The following is a 17,529-nucleotide window of genomic DNA, read 5'->3' as shown; positions in this document are numbered from 1 at the left end:
TGCTGATGAACGCTGTATTACTGCAGTGACTTTAGACTGTAGAGACCCAGAGCTGTACGGATGTGTGTGTGTGCGGGATATTCCTCTATCCTTGCTTGTAGATGGCTGTGGACCAATTCCTGATTACAGTGTGTGATTGTCACATAACAAGAAGCACGACTATTGTACTATTAGCCTGGTTGGTTGGACATTATAATACTAATTTATTCGTTCAAAAATAACCGTAATTATTACAATTTAAAATGGCTGTTTATTCCTGTGCTGCAAAGCTGAATTTTCAGCATCATTACTCCAGTCTTCAGTGTCACACGACCATTCAGAAATCATTCTAATGCTGATTTGCTGCTCAAGAAATATTTGAAAACAGTTGTCCGGCCTTATATGCTTGTGGAAACCATGATACTTTTTTCAGTTCAAAAGAACAGCATATATTTTAAATAAAAATCTTTTCTTACATTAAAGGTCCCATGGCATGGCATTTTTCTATTATTTTATAATGTTTCCTGAGGTGTACTTATATTGTTAGTATGACTTTTACATCATAAAATGTCATAATTTAGAAATAAAAGGCATTTTTTCTATACTGCTGTTTGCCCTGTGGCTGAATGCCCTGCTTCAAGAGGCGTGTCTGCTGTGAGACTTCAGTAAAAACGCCCACTGTTGTGATTGGCTGACATCTTTGCATTTTAAATGAGCGGAGGGGGCGTGGTTTAAAGAGGTCTACGAGGCAGGAGCTGCTGCCAGAGAGACGGATGGACCTGAGTTCACTTCACATCAGTTCTCAGCATGTCTGAACTGTTGTAGTTACAGCATATACTTCAGGTTATTAGTCTATTTCTAGTCGGAGGGACTGTCACTCATGTCAGAAAGTTAGTAACTTTAGTAAATTATGGATCAGCGCTGACTGGAGACGCGAAACGTTTAGAACGATTCAGTCCGATTTGGTGAACTGATTCGGTTCACTAAAAAGAACTGGTTCAAAAGAAAGATCGTTCGCGAACCGGACATCACTAATGTACTAGAGACGGAACTCAGCGATTGCTAACAAAGTTATTTATAGTAACTACTGAGTTATGAGAGCGCTGTCAGTCAGCGCGAGTTTATTGTGTTTGTATCTGAGAGTTCTGAATAAACACGAGTCCCAGTCACACCGAGTCCGTCTTCATCATTATTACCAACTTTGTAACACATGCAAAGTACCATTAACGTTACAGCTGTCGAGATGAACGAGTTAAAAGTAAGTGTTGATAATAGCATTATTTTTAAAATAAAATAAAAGCGTCAGTGACGTTGAGTACACAGCGCAAACAAAGACACAACAGCAGTAATCGAATGTAATCCAGTTTATTGTGGGGCTAGGCTGGCTAGCCCGAATATGCTCACGCTTACCCCCCTTCTGCTTAATCTCACGCCGCGTTTGGTGCCTCCGCTGTGGGCCAGATGCAGTACTGGGGGTCGGGGATGTTGAAGGCCACCGGCCAGTGCAGCCCGAGCTTCGGCGTGTGTGAAGTTTATCTCTAAAGATCTGACTCTTCCGATGTTGAGCAGAAACTCATGATTGTATGCACATTTTAGAACCGATAGACGCGACGAGGACGTACAAAAACACTGACTCACAAGATAGAAAACACCGTTCTGTCTGGAGAGAGAGAAGCCGCTGCGTGTGCATGAATAATAAATAATTAGCTACACATCAGAAATCACTGATCACAGATCAGAAGGAACTGAAACAAGACTTCTGTTTTCATTTGTACATCCAAACACTGAGAAACTGCCAGCGTTCACTCTTTCACAAGCAATGATCTCTATTCTCTCGAGCGTTTGCATGGGCGTGACAGATTCTCTGGGCGGAGGAAAGGGAGGAAACCGTTCCTGCTTGGACGTCAAACCAGGAGACTTCAGGATTGGCTCGTCTGGCCTGTCATTTTCTCAAAGGCAGAGAAAGACAGCCAGAACTCGGTTTTACACCGATCAACATTTCTATCCACTTGGGGACAATATTCAGGCTAGGGGAACTCATATTAATGTTGAAAAACATCATAAAATGAAAATTTAATGCCATGGGACCTTTAAAAATTAGGGCTGTCAAAAGATTAATCGCGATTAATCGCATCCAAAATAAAAGTTTGTGTTTACATAATATATGTGTGTACTCTCTTAATTATTATTTATATATAAATATACACACAAGCATGTATATATTTAAGAAAAAAATATTATTTTTATATATAAAACATTTATATTTATATATATTATAGATTATATAAATGTATATACAGTATATAAATGCAAATATTTCTTAAATATATACATGAATGTGTGTGTATTTATATATAAATAATAATTAACAGAGTACACACACATATATTATGTAAACACAAACTTTTATTTTGGATGCGATTAATCGCGATTAATCTTTTGACAGCCCTATTAAAAATGTATTTACTGTCACTTTTGATCAATTTAATGCAGCCTTGTTGAAGACAATATTCATTTCTTTCAACAAAAATGAATAGATTTACACATTTTAATCTCATTATCTCACTGCAAATTATTTTATTTAATATTTTATTTATATAAAAAGTTAACCTAAATTTGGTATCATCTAAACGAACTGTCAAAAATTATTTGACAACACTAAATCAACATACTGTGAAAAGAATACATTAGCTTACATAAATGTAAGGGTTTGATCGAGCAGAAAATGCTCCTTATAGTGTATGTAAAACATTTACACCTGTATTTTGCACCTGTAATATGAAAATAAGGTTGATTTAAAATGAACGGTAACACTTCAGTATGGGGAACACATTGCCAGCAGCCATATCACCCTGTAGCTCAAGACTGGTTTCCCACTGAAGCTAAGCAGGGCTGAGCCTGGTCAGTTCCTGGATGGGAGACCTCCTGGGAAAACTAGGTTGCTGCTGGAAGAGGTGTTTGTGAGACCAGCAGGAGGCGCTCACCCTGTGTTCTGTGTGGGTCTTAACACCCCAGTATAGTGATGGGACCGTCTTTCGGATGAGACGTTAAACCGAGGTCCTGACTCTGTGGTCGTTAAAAAGAGTAGGGGTGTAACCACGGCATCGTGGCCAAATTTGCCCATTGGCCTCTGTCCATGATGGCCTCCTAATCATCCCATGTACTGATTGTCTCCTCTCCACCAATCAGCTGGTGTGTGGTGGGCATTCTGGCGCAATATGGCTGCCGTCGTATCATCCAGGTGGATGCTGCACATTGGTGGTGGTTGAGGAGATTCCCCCCTTCTATATGTAAAGCGATTTGAGTACCCAGAAAAGTGCTATATAAATGTATCTAATTATATTCACTATGACTTTTGGTTCAATAAACTCCTAATTTACTGCTTATTAATAGTTAGTAAGTTTTTGTAGCGTTTAAGTATTGAGTAGGATTAAAGGATTAGTTAAATTTTAAATAAACTTTTGCTGAGAATTTACTCACCCCCATGTCATCCAAGATGTCCATGTCTTTCTTTCTGCAGTCGAAAAGAAATGAAGGTTTTTGATGAAAACATTCCAGGATTTTTCTCCATATAATGGACTTCAATGGGCTCCAAACGATTCAAGGTCCAAATGACAGTTTCAGTACAGCTTCAAAAGGCTTTAAACGATACCAGACGATGAATAAGGGTCTTATCTAACGAAACGATCAGTTTCTGCAAGAAACCGAGCAGTATTTATGATATTATTTTACCTCTTATCAGACGAACGTGATCATCTCTGAGCTCCGCCATAACTTCTGCTAAGTGAGGTCAAAATACGAGCGTGGTCATAGATATATCGATCGTAGATTTCTCATTCTACTGATCCGTGCAGGCGCTAATGAGGCATCTACGTATATATCTATGACCACGCTCGTATTTTGACCTCACTTAGCGGAAGTTATGGCTGAGCTCAGAGATGATCACGTTCGTCTGATAAGAGGTAAAATAATAGCATAAATACTGCTCGGTTTCTCGCAGAAACTGATCGTTTCGCTAGATAAGACCCTTATTCATCGTCTGGTATCGTTTAAAGCCCTGTGAAGCTGCACTGAAACTGTCATTTGGACTTTGAACCGTTTGGAGCCCATTGAAGTCCATTATATGGAGAAAAATCCTGGAATGTTTGCATCAAAAACCTTCATTTCTTTTCGACTTTAGAAAGAAAGACATGGACATCTTGGATGACATGGGGGTGAGTAAATTATCAGCAAAAGTTTATTTAAAAGTGAACTAATCCTTTAAGGGATGTAGAATAAGGTCATGCATTAATATGTGCTTTATAAGTACTAGTAATAAACAGCCATATCAATATGCATGCTAATAAGCATGTAGTTAATAGCACAAATTGAACCCTAAAATAAAGTGTTACCAAATGAATGTGTTAATCATTCAGTGCAATATATGGCACCAGCACTTGTATAACTCTCTTATGTTCCCTCTGAAGGTGAAAAAGACGTCGGAGGCCACTCTCAGCACTATCCAGGACATGGTGAACATGGAGGACTACGACGTGTCCGAAAGCTTCCAGCACAGTCGCTCCACTGAGTCGGTCAAATCCAGCGTATCAGACACTTACCTCAGCAAACCCAGCCTGGCCAAGAGACGTGCCAACCAGCAGGAAACGGAGCTCTTCTATTTCACAGTAAATGCTGGCTCACACACAATCCCTCAGACACAGCCTGTTCTGGAAATAGTGTTTAAAGGGTAACTTCAGTGATTTAGCATTAAGCTTTGTAACAGTAGAAACCCGGTAGTATATTCGAATGATGGTACTTTCCCCCCTCATATCCCCCTGAGACAAGAGAATTGTGCATTTTATTTCGGGAAAAAATCCTCAGATGACGCAAATATCGTCGTTTTGCGTCATCGGAGGATTTTTGGCCAGAGCCTAGAGGCTAAAGGAGCTAGTTCTGCATGTTTTCAACCCGCCCACAGGGGAGGGATCTCACTCACAGAATGTAAAAGCGCACGGCCGCTGCCGCTCGGCTCGGGCATTCATAACGGAGCTGTACGGAGCAAAGGGAGTGTTTCAACTTTTCAATGAATTCCTATGAAAGTTTAGCTACCACATGCGATCTGATAACGCGCCAGACTGGACACGCGTCGTGAATGACAGCTTACCTCAGCTCTTCTCGGGATGAATGAAATCTGACTCCTGCTGCGTCTGTGCCGTGACTTTCGTTCGGCTCACTCACGTTCAGTTTTTAATTGTAGTGTCTGTTCTCTAACCAGGGTTTCTGCAGGTTTCACCAAGTCAAATTTAAGACTTTTTAAGATCTTTAAAAAGGTCTTAAAAGACCATTATGAATGAAATTTAAGACCTATAAAAGGAAATGCAGTCACAAAATGACTTGCAAAATAAATTTCATTCAAATTGAACAAATTGATAAACTTCATAAACTCATAGCTCAATCCCACCAGGATTTTTGAGATCATAAATGACTGAATTTGTGGTGGTAATTTCCAGAAATTAGGAGACATTTACCATATTATGTATTATGTTAGGTGCACCATAGTAACACATGATAATAGAACAAACAAAATACATAAATCTTGTTTATTTTGGTTTAGGAATAATGCAGGATCTCAAAAAATGCATGTCGATTTTTCGTTGCATTTAGTAATCGCAGAAACATTAAAAACTGGAGGACTATTTGCTGAAGAATAAAATCCGTTTTATGTGTCTGTTGTACAATCTGAAAGAAACTCCAATAACACGAAAGGTGATTGGCTACAATATAAGCTGCATGTTGGTCTCATTTGTAGCCGTAATACAGCTAATTATATTTGGACTGGCGAAAGAAAGAACTACCAATAAAATAAATAAAATAAAACATTCTAAAGTGCTGCAGGATTTCATTGAGCATTTGAAGTAGTAACATGGACACAGGGAAATTTAAGACCGGTTTAAAATGATTTAAGACCTGAAACAGAATGCTTCAGCGAATTTAAGACTTTTTAAGGCCTAAAATGTAGATTTTGAAATTCTAGACTTTTTTACACCCCGCGGCAACCCTGTCTAACTGAACGAAATGGAACGACGGTGGCTGGGGGGCAAGTGATAACCAATAGCCGTGGCTTTGGGAGTGGCCTTGTAGGGCAGCGAAGCAAGTGCATTCTGGGAGTTGTTGTCTTTCATCCACATGAGACAAAAATACATGTTCTGTCTTTTCTCAGTCTAAAAGAACCAAATTCAAAAATAATTTCACATTTCTACTACATAAATGACCCAGTTTAAATACACATTCATCTTCCCAGTGCTGAAGTGTCCATAAGACACAGAAAAGAGCACAGACACGGTATTTATCCTCCTTGCATCACACTTTACAGTCGATGATCTGTTCACACTGTAGTTTTGTAGCATTGTGACCCCCGGATCAATGGTCTTGTTTTGGCCTAAAGCAACGCCAGTATCTTTAAACTTTGTTCATGGCTACTGAAGGATGACCGGGACTAATTAGATCATTAATTTCCAGTGTAACTGGATTATTATTGACTGTGTGCATTTGTTTGGCTACAGAAGCTGAAGGAGTATCTGGAAGGCAGCAATCTCATCGCCAAACTACAAGCCAAACACGACATGCTGAAGAGAAGCATAGCTGAAGGTGATGTTGCACTTTTCATTATATTTATTATCCTATGCTTACTGATATATTGGAATCCTTGGCTCAAGACAAACAATCAAAAATGTTGATAATAATACCATTTTTGACATGTAATTTGGAATCTGTAACCGACAACAATTTGTAAGTAATCGACCCGACACTGAATATATTTAAAGTGTATGCGGTTTTACATGGCAAAATAGTCATAGAATGTTTATTTTTAACATGCACACTAGTCAGATTTATATAAAAAAGGAATAAAACCAAAATGAATAATGTTCACCACATAATAATAACATAATGAAGAAGAGGAAGTGACATTATTTGAGCTCGGTTTGTAATAACCAGTGAAATGTCGTCTAATATAATATCTATATCCGCAGGATACCGAGCAGACATTATGACAACCAGGTATATCTCATCATCTATGTGTCTGACCTTCTTTAGTGCCCTTTTTACATATACTGCTCTGAAACTTTGTAAAGGTTCTCATGACCTTTTTGAATGCTAAAACTCTCTTTTTTTTGCTCAGCCGTCGACGAAACTCCCACAGCCGGCACCAGGTAAGAGCCTTTTAACTTTTACTTTTAACTAATGTTGACGTTAAAGGAACAGTCCCCTTTTTTTGAAAATAAGCTCATTTTCCAACTCCCCTAGAGTTAAACAGTTGAGTTTTACCGTTTTCGAATCCATTCAGCCGATCAATTCAGCACTTTTAGCATAGCTTAGCATAGATCATTGAATCTGATTAGACCGTTAGCATCTCGCTCAAAAAATGACCAAAGTTTTGATATTTTTCCTATTTAATACTTGATTTTTCTGTAGTTACATTGTGTAGACTGACAGAAAATGAAAAGTTGTGATTTTCTAAGCCGATATGGCTAGGAACTATATTCTCAATCCTGCGTAACAATCAAGGAACTTTGCTGCCGTTTCATGAGTGCAGCGGCGCAATGATATTACACAGCGCCTGAAAATAGTCCCCAGCACACTCTCTGTGTAAGCAGGTTGTCACGTTGGTCATGTTGACGGAAGTTAGCCTATTTTCAGGCGCTGCGTAATATCATCGGTCTAGAAAATCACAACTTTTTGTTTTCCGTCGGTCTTAGTAAACGATGTAACTACAGAAGAGTCAATTAAATAGGAAAAATATCGAAACTCTTTGGTCATTTTTGAGTGAGATGCTAACGGTCTAATCAGATACAATGATCTATGCTAAGCTATGCTAAAAGTGCTACCGCCAGACCCGGAGATCGGCTGAATGGATTCAAAAACGGTAACACTCAACTGTTTAACTCTAGGGGAGTTGGAAAATGAGCCTATTTTCAAAAATAGTGGAGTGTTACTTTAACATCCATATTTTTATCTGCACATAGGATTCTGGGAAGGCCATCCCTCTGATTGTTGAAAGCTGCATTCGCTTTATTAATCTATACGGTGAGGAATGTTTATAATCTGGTGAATACAAATATTAAATGCATCAAACACACACATATATGCATGCATGTCGTGATTCTTTTTTCGTTTTTTTCAGGTCTGCAACACCAGGGTATTTTCAGGGTTTCAGGGTCACAGGTGGAAGTCAATGACATCAAGAACTCTTTCGAACGAGGTTTGTGAACGCAGTCATCTATGCATACACGCATCTATACACCATGGATACACTCTCATCTTAGTGACTGTTTCCCAGGCAACGACCCCTTGACCGACGAGGAGAATAACCATGACATTAACTCAGTAGCGGGCGTGTTGAAAATGTACTTCCGAAACCTGGACAACCCGCTTTTCCCCAAGGAGAAGTTCAACGATCTCATCGCCTGCGTCCGTGAGTGCACGTTTTCCCCTGCGTTCATATATGCGCATGTATGTGAATGAAGCAGGATGGAGGAAGGAAAGGTGTGTGTGTGTGAGAAATGGTGGCACAAGTATTCGGGAAATGACAGGGCGCTAAGTACTCGGGTTTCCTGGAGAGTTTGGACAGCTGGTGTCTTTTCATGAATCTATAAAAGAGTCCCTGCCTGTTTGAGCACATGGGACGTCTGATTTTCCTTGTTTATGTGCCTTCAACAGGAACTGAGAGTCTGTACGAGCGAGCCCTCTCCATCCGGAAGATCTTGACCATAACACCGCGGCCAACACTAGTGGTCATGAGATACCTGTTTGCATTCCTCAACCAGTGAGTATTCGTGCACACATTTATGAAGCTGCCCAATTGAGAACATGTTATCATGGAAGCTTGTTTACGCCACAGAATAAAAAAATTATCTATCTCGCAATTTTTATAACTGGAAAAGTTGCAGTTACCTTTTTTTAATTGTATAAATATATTTTTATCAATATTTAAGGTTTTCATTTTAAGTTTACTTAAAGATTTTAAAATGTCTGTAGTTTTTATTATTTTTTTTACTTCAACTCAACAAATTAGAAATGTTGCCTTAAAAACTAGCTGAAATAAAATACATTTTAAGCATTTATTTTATTTCCATTAACGCTACTGTATATTTTTGATGGTTTTGGTTTAATTTAATGATAATGACCCTATATGCAGGGTTGCCAGCTTTTCACATTCCCAGGGGCTAAATATCACATAATTGGGGTCGCTTCAACCCGTGGACATGAAAAACAGCCCGCAGTAACAGTGTTAAAGTAGCCCAATTCCGCGGGAAAACCGCAGACTTGGCAACACTGTCTGTATGTATGTGTGTGTATATGTGTACACACCAATCAGGAATAACATTATGCCTAATATTGTGTTGGTCCCCCTTTTGCTGCCAAAACAGCCCTGACCCGTCAAGGCATGGACTCCACTAGACCCCTGAAGGTGTGCTGTGGTATCTGGCACCAAGATCTTAGCAGCAGATCCTTTAAGTCCTGTAAGTTGCGAGGTGGGCCCTCCATGGATCAGACTTGTTTGTTCAGCACATCCCACAGATGCTCAATTGGATTGAGATCTGGGGAATTTGGAGGCCAAGTCAACACCTCAAACTCGTTGCTGTGCTCCTCAAACCATTCCTGAACCATTTTTGCTTTGTGGCAGGCGCATTATCTGCTGAAAGAGCCACAGCCACCAGGGAATGCCGTTATCATGAAAGGGTGTACATGGTCTGCAACAATGCTTAGATAGGTGGTACGTGTTAAAGCAACATCCAAATGGATGGCAGGACCCAAGTTTCCCAGCAGAACATTGGCCAAAGCATCACTGCCTCCGCCGGCTTGCCTTCTTCCCATAGTGCATCCTGTGCCATGTGTTCCCCAGGTAAGCGACACACACGCACTCGGCCATCCACGTGATGTAAAAGAAAACGTGATTCATCAGACCAGGCCACCTTCTTCCATTGCTCGGTGGTCCAGTTCTGATGCTCACGTGCCCACTGTTGGCGCTTTTGGCGGTGGACAGGGGTCAACATGGGCACCCTGACTAGACGTGCATCAATGAGCCTTGGCCGCCCGTGACCCTGTCGCCGGTTCACCACTGTTCCTTCCTTTGAGCACTTTTGATAGATCCTGACCACTGCAGACCGGGAACACCCCACAAGAGCTGCAGTTTTGGAGATGCTCTGACCCAGTCGTCTAGCCATCACAATTTGGTCCTGGTCAAACTTGCTCAAATCCTTACCCTTGCCCAGTTTTCCTGCTTCTAACACATCAACTTTGAGGACAAAATGTTCACTTGCTGCCTAATATATCCCACCCACTAACAGGTGCTGTGATGAAGAGATAATCAGTGTTATTCACTTATCTGGTCATAATGTTATGCCTGATCGGTGTGTGTGTATATCTATATATATATATATACTTTATTTTATTATATTTATTTATACTTAAACACTAATGACTATTCACTAAAGAGAATAAGAAACGCAAAATAGGTCATCAAACTTTTGATAGGTCAAATGTCATTTAAATGTATTATACAAACACATACATAAACTTTTGTATGTGTAAAAACTGTTCAAAATGTGATTTCAACATGATTTCATCTGCTAGTGAAAATACTACCAGAAAACCAAAAATGACATAAGACAATTTACAGTGATATCTACTCTGAATCCTTTTCATTTTTAGGATGTCTTTCGGATATCCTCAAAGGAAATGTTTTGCCAGATTTAGCTGACTTGTGTTTACAGTTTTGTCCCTAAAGTGTAGCTAAGTAAACCCACACGCACACCTTCCCATCTATATACTTAGAATGAAATATTCATCAATAATACTCGCACACGAACACCACTCACTCAGCTGCAAAGCTCAAGTGTCTCACCGAATAGGAGAAATGCAGCTAAACTAAGCATCCATTTTCACACCGGAAATTAAAAGCTCTCCCACCTCCATGCCGTGAGAGACAGACAGAGGGAGGGTGGGAGCGAGTGTTGCGTAAAGGTGCAAAGACAAAAGGTGCGATATGGAGTTTATGACTCACTCTGATTGAGAACGCATAATTATAGCAATGGAGACAACACAATGCATCTTGGGTTTATTTCCCACACTCACAGCTTGTCCCAGTATAGCGACGAGAACATGATGGATCCGGGAAACCTGGCCATTTGCTTCGGCCCGACTTTGATGCCCACTCCAGACCTCCTGGACCAGGTTTCATGTCAGGCGCACGTCAACGAGATCATCAAGACCATCATCATTCACCATGAAACCATCTTCCCTGACACCAAAGAGCTGGAGGGACCCGTTTATGAGAAATGCATGAGCAATACTGAGTACTGGTGAGTGCTTACCTGGTTACCACATTACTGACATGGTTTAAAGTGTTCTCCAGTATGTTGATCATCTTTTTGCGCTCAAAGTGAAAGTCCGTACAGTGAACCTGGAGCGTTTGAGGAGGGCGAGCAGGATGGAGGGACGGAAACACAGACGAGTGAGGAGGGTAATTATAACTTGTAAGAAATACTTTATTTCTACTTATTCCCAAAAAAACAAAATGTGGACTGTCTGTCTTTCAGAGGGTGAGCCTGTGGAGGCGATGGCCAAGTTTGACTATGTGGGACGCTCTGGACGGGAACTCACCTTTAAAAAAGGCGCCACTCTGCTGCTGTTCCAGAGGGCGTCTGAGGACTGGTGGGAGGGACGTCACAACGGCATCGACGGACTCATACCACACCAATACGTCACGCTGCAGGAGTGAGTTCATGCACTTCATCTACAGAGGGATGGCAACAAAATAGATGGAAAATGTATCAGAAATGTATGATTTTTTTTTTGTATTTGCATACAACATCCCCTACAAAAAATACAATAGCAACCAAAGTTTCCACCAAAGATTATTGTTACAGTTAATGTTACTTCTATAAAACCGTAGTATATTAATATGGAGCTCCTTTACAGTTTGAGAAGTCACTTGTTTAAAGCTGCAGTCCGTGACTTTTTGCGTCTTGCGAAAGAACATTGCAGCCGGAGCTACTTCTCTCTGTTTATGTCTATGGCGAGTCACGCAGGGACTGTGCTCCTCCACAGCGGTTCCTACCAGCCCTGGTCTGAAATAGTCCCAATATAAACACTTATTATAAGTGTACCATAATGATTCAGGGTAAGACAAAAACGCGGATTCTCATTATATCGTTTTTGTAAATCTTGAACACAAAAAAAGTTACGGACAGCAGCTTTAATTATTATTATTATTATTTCTTTTTTTAACAGTGGTAACTAATCCCCACTTAATTTTAATGCTCTAAAACTATAGAGAATCGACATGGTGGCTCCCCTACACAATGTGAGAAGTTATTTTTAATTTAATTTTTGTTTTACTTTACTTTTTTTAATTTTACTTTATTTTAAATAGTATTTAATTCCATTTAATCTTACTTTACTTTTTATTTATTTTACTTTAATTCAAATTTTATTTTACCTTACCTTACTTTTTATTGTTTTACTTTATTTTTATTTTACTTTATTTAAAATTATATATTACTTTACATTACCTTACTTAAATTTTTTTCTTTTACTTACTTTCACTTTATTTTTAATTTTACATTGTTTTAAATTTCATTTCATTTCACCTTACCTTAGCTTACTTTACTTTTATTTTACTTCTTTTACTTTATTTAAAATTTTATTTTACTTTTTAATTTTACTACTTTTACTTTATTTTAAATTTCATTTAATTTCACCTTAAATTACCGTACCTTACTTTAATTTAATTTATTTAAAATTGTATTCTATTTCATTTTAGTATTTTTATAATGGTGACTAATTTTTAACAGTTACTGCTGCATGGTGACTACAGTTAATATTTACCACAGTTCCCTTGCAGTAATAATTATTGTATTTTATCATGATCATTTATTTATTTATTTTTTAAGTTTGTTCTGTTTATAACAAAATGGCTTGAATTTCCTAATTGAACTAAAATAAATTTTCATCAAATGAATCGCTTGATCTTAAGGTTGATGGATAAACTTATGAATGCCATATTTTAGGGATGAGGCCATGTCAGACACTCTGAGCCAGAAAGCAGACAGTGAGATCAGCACCACACCTTCAGATGAAGTGAGCTCCAGGCGATCGCTGACGTCCCCTACTGAACCAAGAATCCCTGAGACCTTCATCAGCCGGTGAGCACACACACTCTGGCCCTTAGTCTCCTAGTCACCGTTCTCCTTGTATTTCAATTGGTCTTCCTCTTTCCACTCTTCAGACACCGGAAGCGGACGGAAGCCCTCCTGCGCCGCGTCCCTGGTCGCCTAAGCGACGGTCACTGCCATGGCAATGGGCTGGAACGCAGCTCGCCCCCCGTAACAGTGACCGTAACGGGGCATTTCAGCCCGCGGGAGCTGTTACGTGGGAACAGCTGCGCCCTGGACAGTCCTGAGCACCACAGACGCACTGGACACAACGCCACCTCCAACGGCAACGTCACTGCCAGCATCAGCAGACATGAGTCTCTGCGCAGGGAGAGAGAGCGAGAGAGTCCTCCAATACGCCAGTCACCCTCCGCACTGCATTGTGGGATACCTATTCAACGCTCCCAGACGCTGAACCCGCACACTATGGCACAGGTTTGTTTATGAACAGTCATGAAACTGGGTGAATCTCAAAAAAACATGCAAAAATTAAAAGGATTTTATAATTATTCTTATTCTTACATTTAATTATTAAATCATATATAAATTAAATGTATTTTATGTTGATTGTTATTTTATATTTATTTTATGTTTTTTTTATATTTGATTAATCAAATTAATAATCAGGGAAAATAATAAATTATGATAAATTATATTTGATATTATATTATAGATATAATATCTATATATATATAATTTATATTATAAATTAGATTAGATTTCAATAATTGTGTATTAAATGTATAATCAATATATTGTATTTAAAAAAAAGAATATAATATCTGTATAGAAATGGTTTGGATTCCATTATTTGTGTATCAAATGAAGTGACAATATAATAATGTTTTATAAATATTATTAAATATATTTAATAAATATTTTATATATAATAATACATTTATATATTAGATATTATAATATCTATATAATATTTATATTTTATATAAATTATATTTCAATAATTGGATTCATTGTATTATCAATTTATTTTATTTAAATACATATAATTTATTTATCATTATTTATATTACTATTATTCATTTGAATATATATAATTTGTTACAATTTTATTAATAAAACGATTCAGCAAATTAATTAACAGTAATATAAGTTATGATAAATTATTAGATATTAAGGATATATAAATTGTTTATATGTCATTATTCGTGTATTAATTTACATTAATTAAATAGTTAAAATAGTTAAAATCAATGTTAATATTTGGTACAGTAGCCTTTGTTTGCAATTACAGAGGTCAAACATTTCCTGTAGTTTTTCACCAGGTTTGCACTGCAGGAGGGATTTTGGCCCACTCCTCCACACAGATCTTCTCTAGATCAGTCAGGTTTCTGGCCTGTCGCTGAGAAACACGAGTTTGAGCTCCCTCCAAAGATTCTCTATTGGGTTTAGGTCTGGAGACTGGCTAGGCCACGCCAGAACCTTGATATGCTTCTTACAGAGCCACTCCTTGGTTATCCTGGCTGTGTGCTTCGGGTCATTGTCATGTTGGAAGACCCAGCCTCGACCCATCTTCAATGCTCTAACTGAGGGTAGGAGGTTGTTCCCCAAATACCCCTTAATACAGTGCAGTCGCCCTGTCCCATGTGCAGAAAAACACCCCCAAAGCATGATGCTACCACCCCCATGCTTCACAGTAGGGATGGTGTTCTTGGGATGGTACTCATCATTCTTCTTCCTCCAAACACGTTTAGTGGAATTATGACCAAAAAGTTCTATTGTGGTCTCATCTGACCACATGACTTTCTCCCATGACTCCTCTGGATCATCCAAATGGTCATTGGCAAACTTAAGACGGGCCTGGACATGTGCTGGTTTAAGCAGGGGAACCTTCCGTGCCATGCATGATTTCAAACCATGACGTCTTAGTGTATTACCAACAGTAACCTTGGAAACGATTCTTTTCAGGTCATTGACCAGCTCCTCCCGTGTAGTTCTGGGCTGATTTCTCACCTTTCTGAGGATCATTGAGACCCCACGAGGTGAGATCTTGCATGGAGCCCCAGTCTGAGGGAGATTGACAGTCATGTTTAGCTTCTTCCATGTTCTAATGATTGCTCCAACAGTGGACCTTTTTTCACCAAGCTGCTTGGCAATTTCCCCGTAGCCCTTTCCAGCCTTGTGGAGGTGTACAATTTTGTCTCTAGTGTCTTTGGACAGCTCTTTGGTCTTGGCCATGTTAGTAGTTGGATTCTTACTGATTGTCTGGGGTGGACAGGTGTCTTTATGCAGCTAACGACCTCAAACAGGTGCATCTAATTTAGGATAATAAATGGAGTGGAGGTGGACATTTTAAAGGCAGACTAACAGGTCTTTGAGGGTCAGAATTCTAGCTGATAGACAGGTGTTCAAATACTTATTTGCAGCTGTATCATACAAATAAATAGTTAAAAAATCATACATTGTGATTTCTGGATTTTTTTTTTTTAGATTATGTCTCTCACAGTGGACATGCACCTACGATGACAATTTCAGACCCCTCCATGATTTCTAAGTGGGAGAACTTGCAAAATAGCAGGGTGTTCAAATACTTATTTTCCTCACTGTATATATATATATATATATATATATATATATATATATATATATATATATATATATATATATATATATATATATATATATATATATATATATATATATATATATATATATATATTTATATATTTATATATTTATTTTTATTTTTTTTTATTTCTGTAGTATTTATTGAAAAAAAGAGTGATCCAAAAAAATAGGATTTATTTTCTTTATGCAAAATAATTGTTTGTACTGGTTTCCCTTGAATTTAAATGATGACCTTGATATGTCCATGACACATTTCATGAGATTCACCCAAATCCACACTCACGCACGCTCAAATGACCCAACATGTGGTGTTAGTAATACCCGTACAGTTAACGCTCTCTCTCTCTCCAGGATATAGAGGAAACTATGAGTCTGGCCTTGAACGAGCTGCGTGAGCTGGAAAGGCAGAACGGGAAAACCGCGGCTCCTGACCTGGTGCTGGACACCCTGGAGCAGGTGAAGAGCAGCCCGTCCTGCCCGTCGGGCTCCACCCCCTCCAGCTTGTCCAGCCCGTCAGACTCCCCGAGCCCCCTCAGCCCTATCAGCCCCCTTCCACCGCTCCCTCCACTGCCCGGCCCTTCGTCCCGCCGCTCCAACGACCCCGTTGCCACCTTCAAGCCCATCGCCTCGCCCCGCATGGGCGTGACGCTCCGCCCACCCGCCCTACGCCCCAAACCGCCCATTCTCCCCAAAGCCAACCCTCCGCCTTCCCAGCAGCCCCAGAATCCGCCCCCGAGCTTTGGCGGCGACAAATCCGGCACTATGTAAGCCAATGGGTCCAACCGAAGGAAACAGGGTTTAAGACTTGATGATTGCTTGAAGAACGTAAACAGGGTTACTCTTAATAATGACATGATTGTATGGCCGATAGCTAGTTTACGTGCAGAACGGTCTGATAGCGTTAGTCTACGATATTATATCCATAAATGTGTTGTCAGGGTGGTGTGTGTGTGTGTGTGTGTATTCTCAAAGTGAATAGGACTTTACCGTGTCTGTGTGTAGATACATTTACGAGGAACCCATTCAGAGACAGCGGAGAGAGACTGCCTGTACAGGAAGTACCGTTGTTGTTTTTTTGGGGAAAATGTCGTTCTATTGAGATGGTGCAATGCATTTTGAGTGCTTTGATTTGTTAGGCCTTACTTACGTACTACCACAAAGAGGGATGTGTTCGCTCCGTCGAGAACGCCATTGTTATAAGTTGCTGCTGCTTTCTTTGATGCTTCGATTCGAGTTACAGGACTACCGGTGCCTCTTGGGAAAATGGTTATTTCACTTGTTGGAAGTTGATGGGGAATGTAACTAAGGGTTTTTTTGTTTTGTTTTTCAAGCCGCGCACCTAGCCTTTCCCGCAAGGAACGAGGCGACTAAAGAACACAGAATGTATTTCCATGAATGTTCCACTTTTTTTCTTTTCACTCGAAAAATACCACACTAAGCCTTGATCACCAGATAAACCTCCCCCTTTACCGTGGAAACCAAACCCTGAAGCCTGATTGGACGACGTGGGAGGGACGGAACTGGCAACATTCCGAGGGCGAACGTGAACTAAGCTTTAATGTATTATCCTGCTGAACATGCAAAAGAGATTTGATTGTATCCGGGGAGGATTGCGACGACTTTCGCCAGGTCTTGCCCTCCCTCAGATCGTCCGAGTACAATTTCCACTGCTGCTCCTCTGACGGACCATAATGGTGTTCGATCCTCGATTTTCAACGTCCCCTGTGCTTCCAGTGTACGTGTGTTTGTACGATATCGTCAACGGCAG

General features: G+C 39.6%; 1 protein-coding gene across 2 annotated transcripts in view; it reads left to right on the top strand.

Moving 5' to 3' along the window:
- Window positions 1–16,529, top strand: part of srgap1b (SLIT-ROBO Rho GTPase activating protein 1b) — a gene marked incomplete at both ends in the record, with an annotated part of 65,904 nt that extends 49,375 nt beyond the window's left edge. Inside the window, 14 exons of one of the 2 annotated variants that reach the window (XM_079818002.1) lie at window positions 4,446–4,643; window positions 6,522–6,606; window positions 6,990–7,017; window positions 7,139–7,169; window positions 7,983–8,043; window positions 8,141–8,218; window positions 8,297–8,431; window positions 8,677–8,782; window positions 11,097–11,321; window positions 11,403–11,482; window positions 11,559–11,736; window positions 13,032–13,166; window positions 13,250–13,610; window positions 16,113–16,529. In XM_079818002.1, the coding sequence (XP_079674128.1) occupies window positions 4,446–4,643; window positions 6,522–6,606; window positions 6,990–7,017; window positions 7,139–7,169; window positions 7,983–8,043; window positions 8,141–8,218; window positions 8,297–8,431; window positions 8,677–8,782; window positions 11,097–11,321; window positions 11,403–11,482; window positions 11,559–11,736; window positions 13,032–13,166; window positions 13,250–13,610; window positions 16,113–16,529 (2,118 nt within the window). Of the gene's footprint in view, window positions 1–4,445; window positions 4,644–6,521; window positions 6,607–6,989; window positions 7,073–7,138; window positions 7,170–7,982; window positions 8,044–8,140; window positions 8,219–8,296; window positions 8,432–8,676; window positions 8,783–11,096; window positions 11,322–11,402; window positions 11,483–11,558; window positions 11,737–13,031; window positions 13,167–13,249; window positions 13,611–16,112 lie in introns of both variants that reach the window. The other variant, XM_079818003.1, reaches the window with a different exon arrangement.
- Between the last annotated feature and the right edge of the window lie 1,000 nt (window positions 16,530–17,529).

Source organism: Gobio gobio (genome assembly GCF_949357685.1).
Source record: "Gobio gobio genome assembly, chromosome: 5".
Taxonomy (NCBI): Eukaryota; Metazoa; Chordata; class Actinopteri; order Cypriniformes; family Gobionidae; genus Gobio; species Gobio gobio.
Note: the sequence above shows the minus strand (reverse complement) of the source record. Positions and strands in the feature narration are given on the sequence as shown.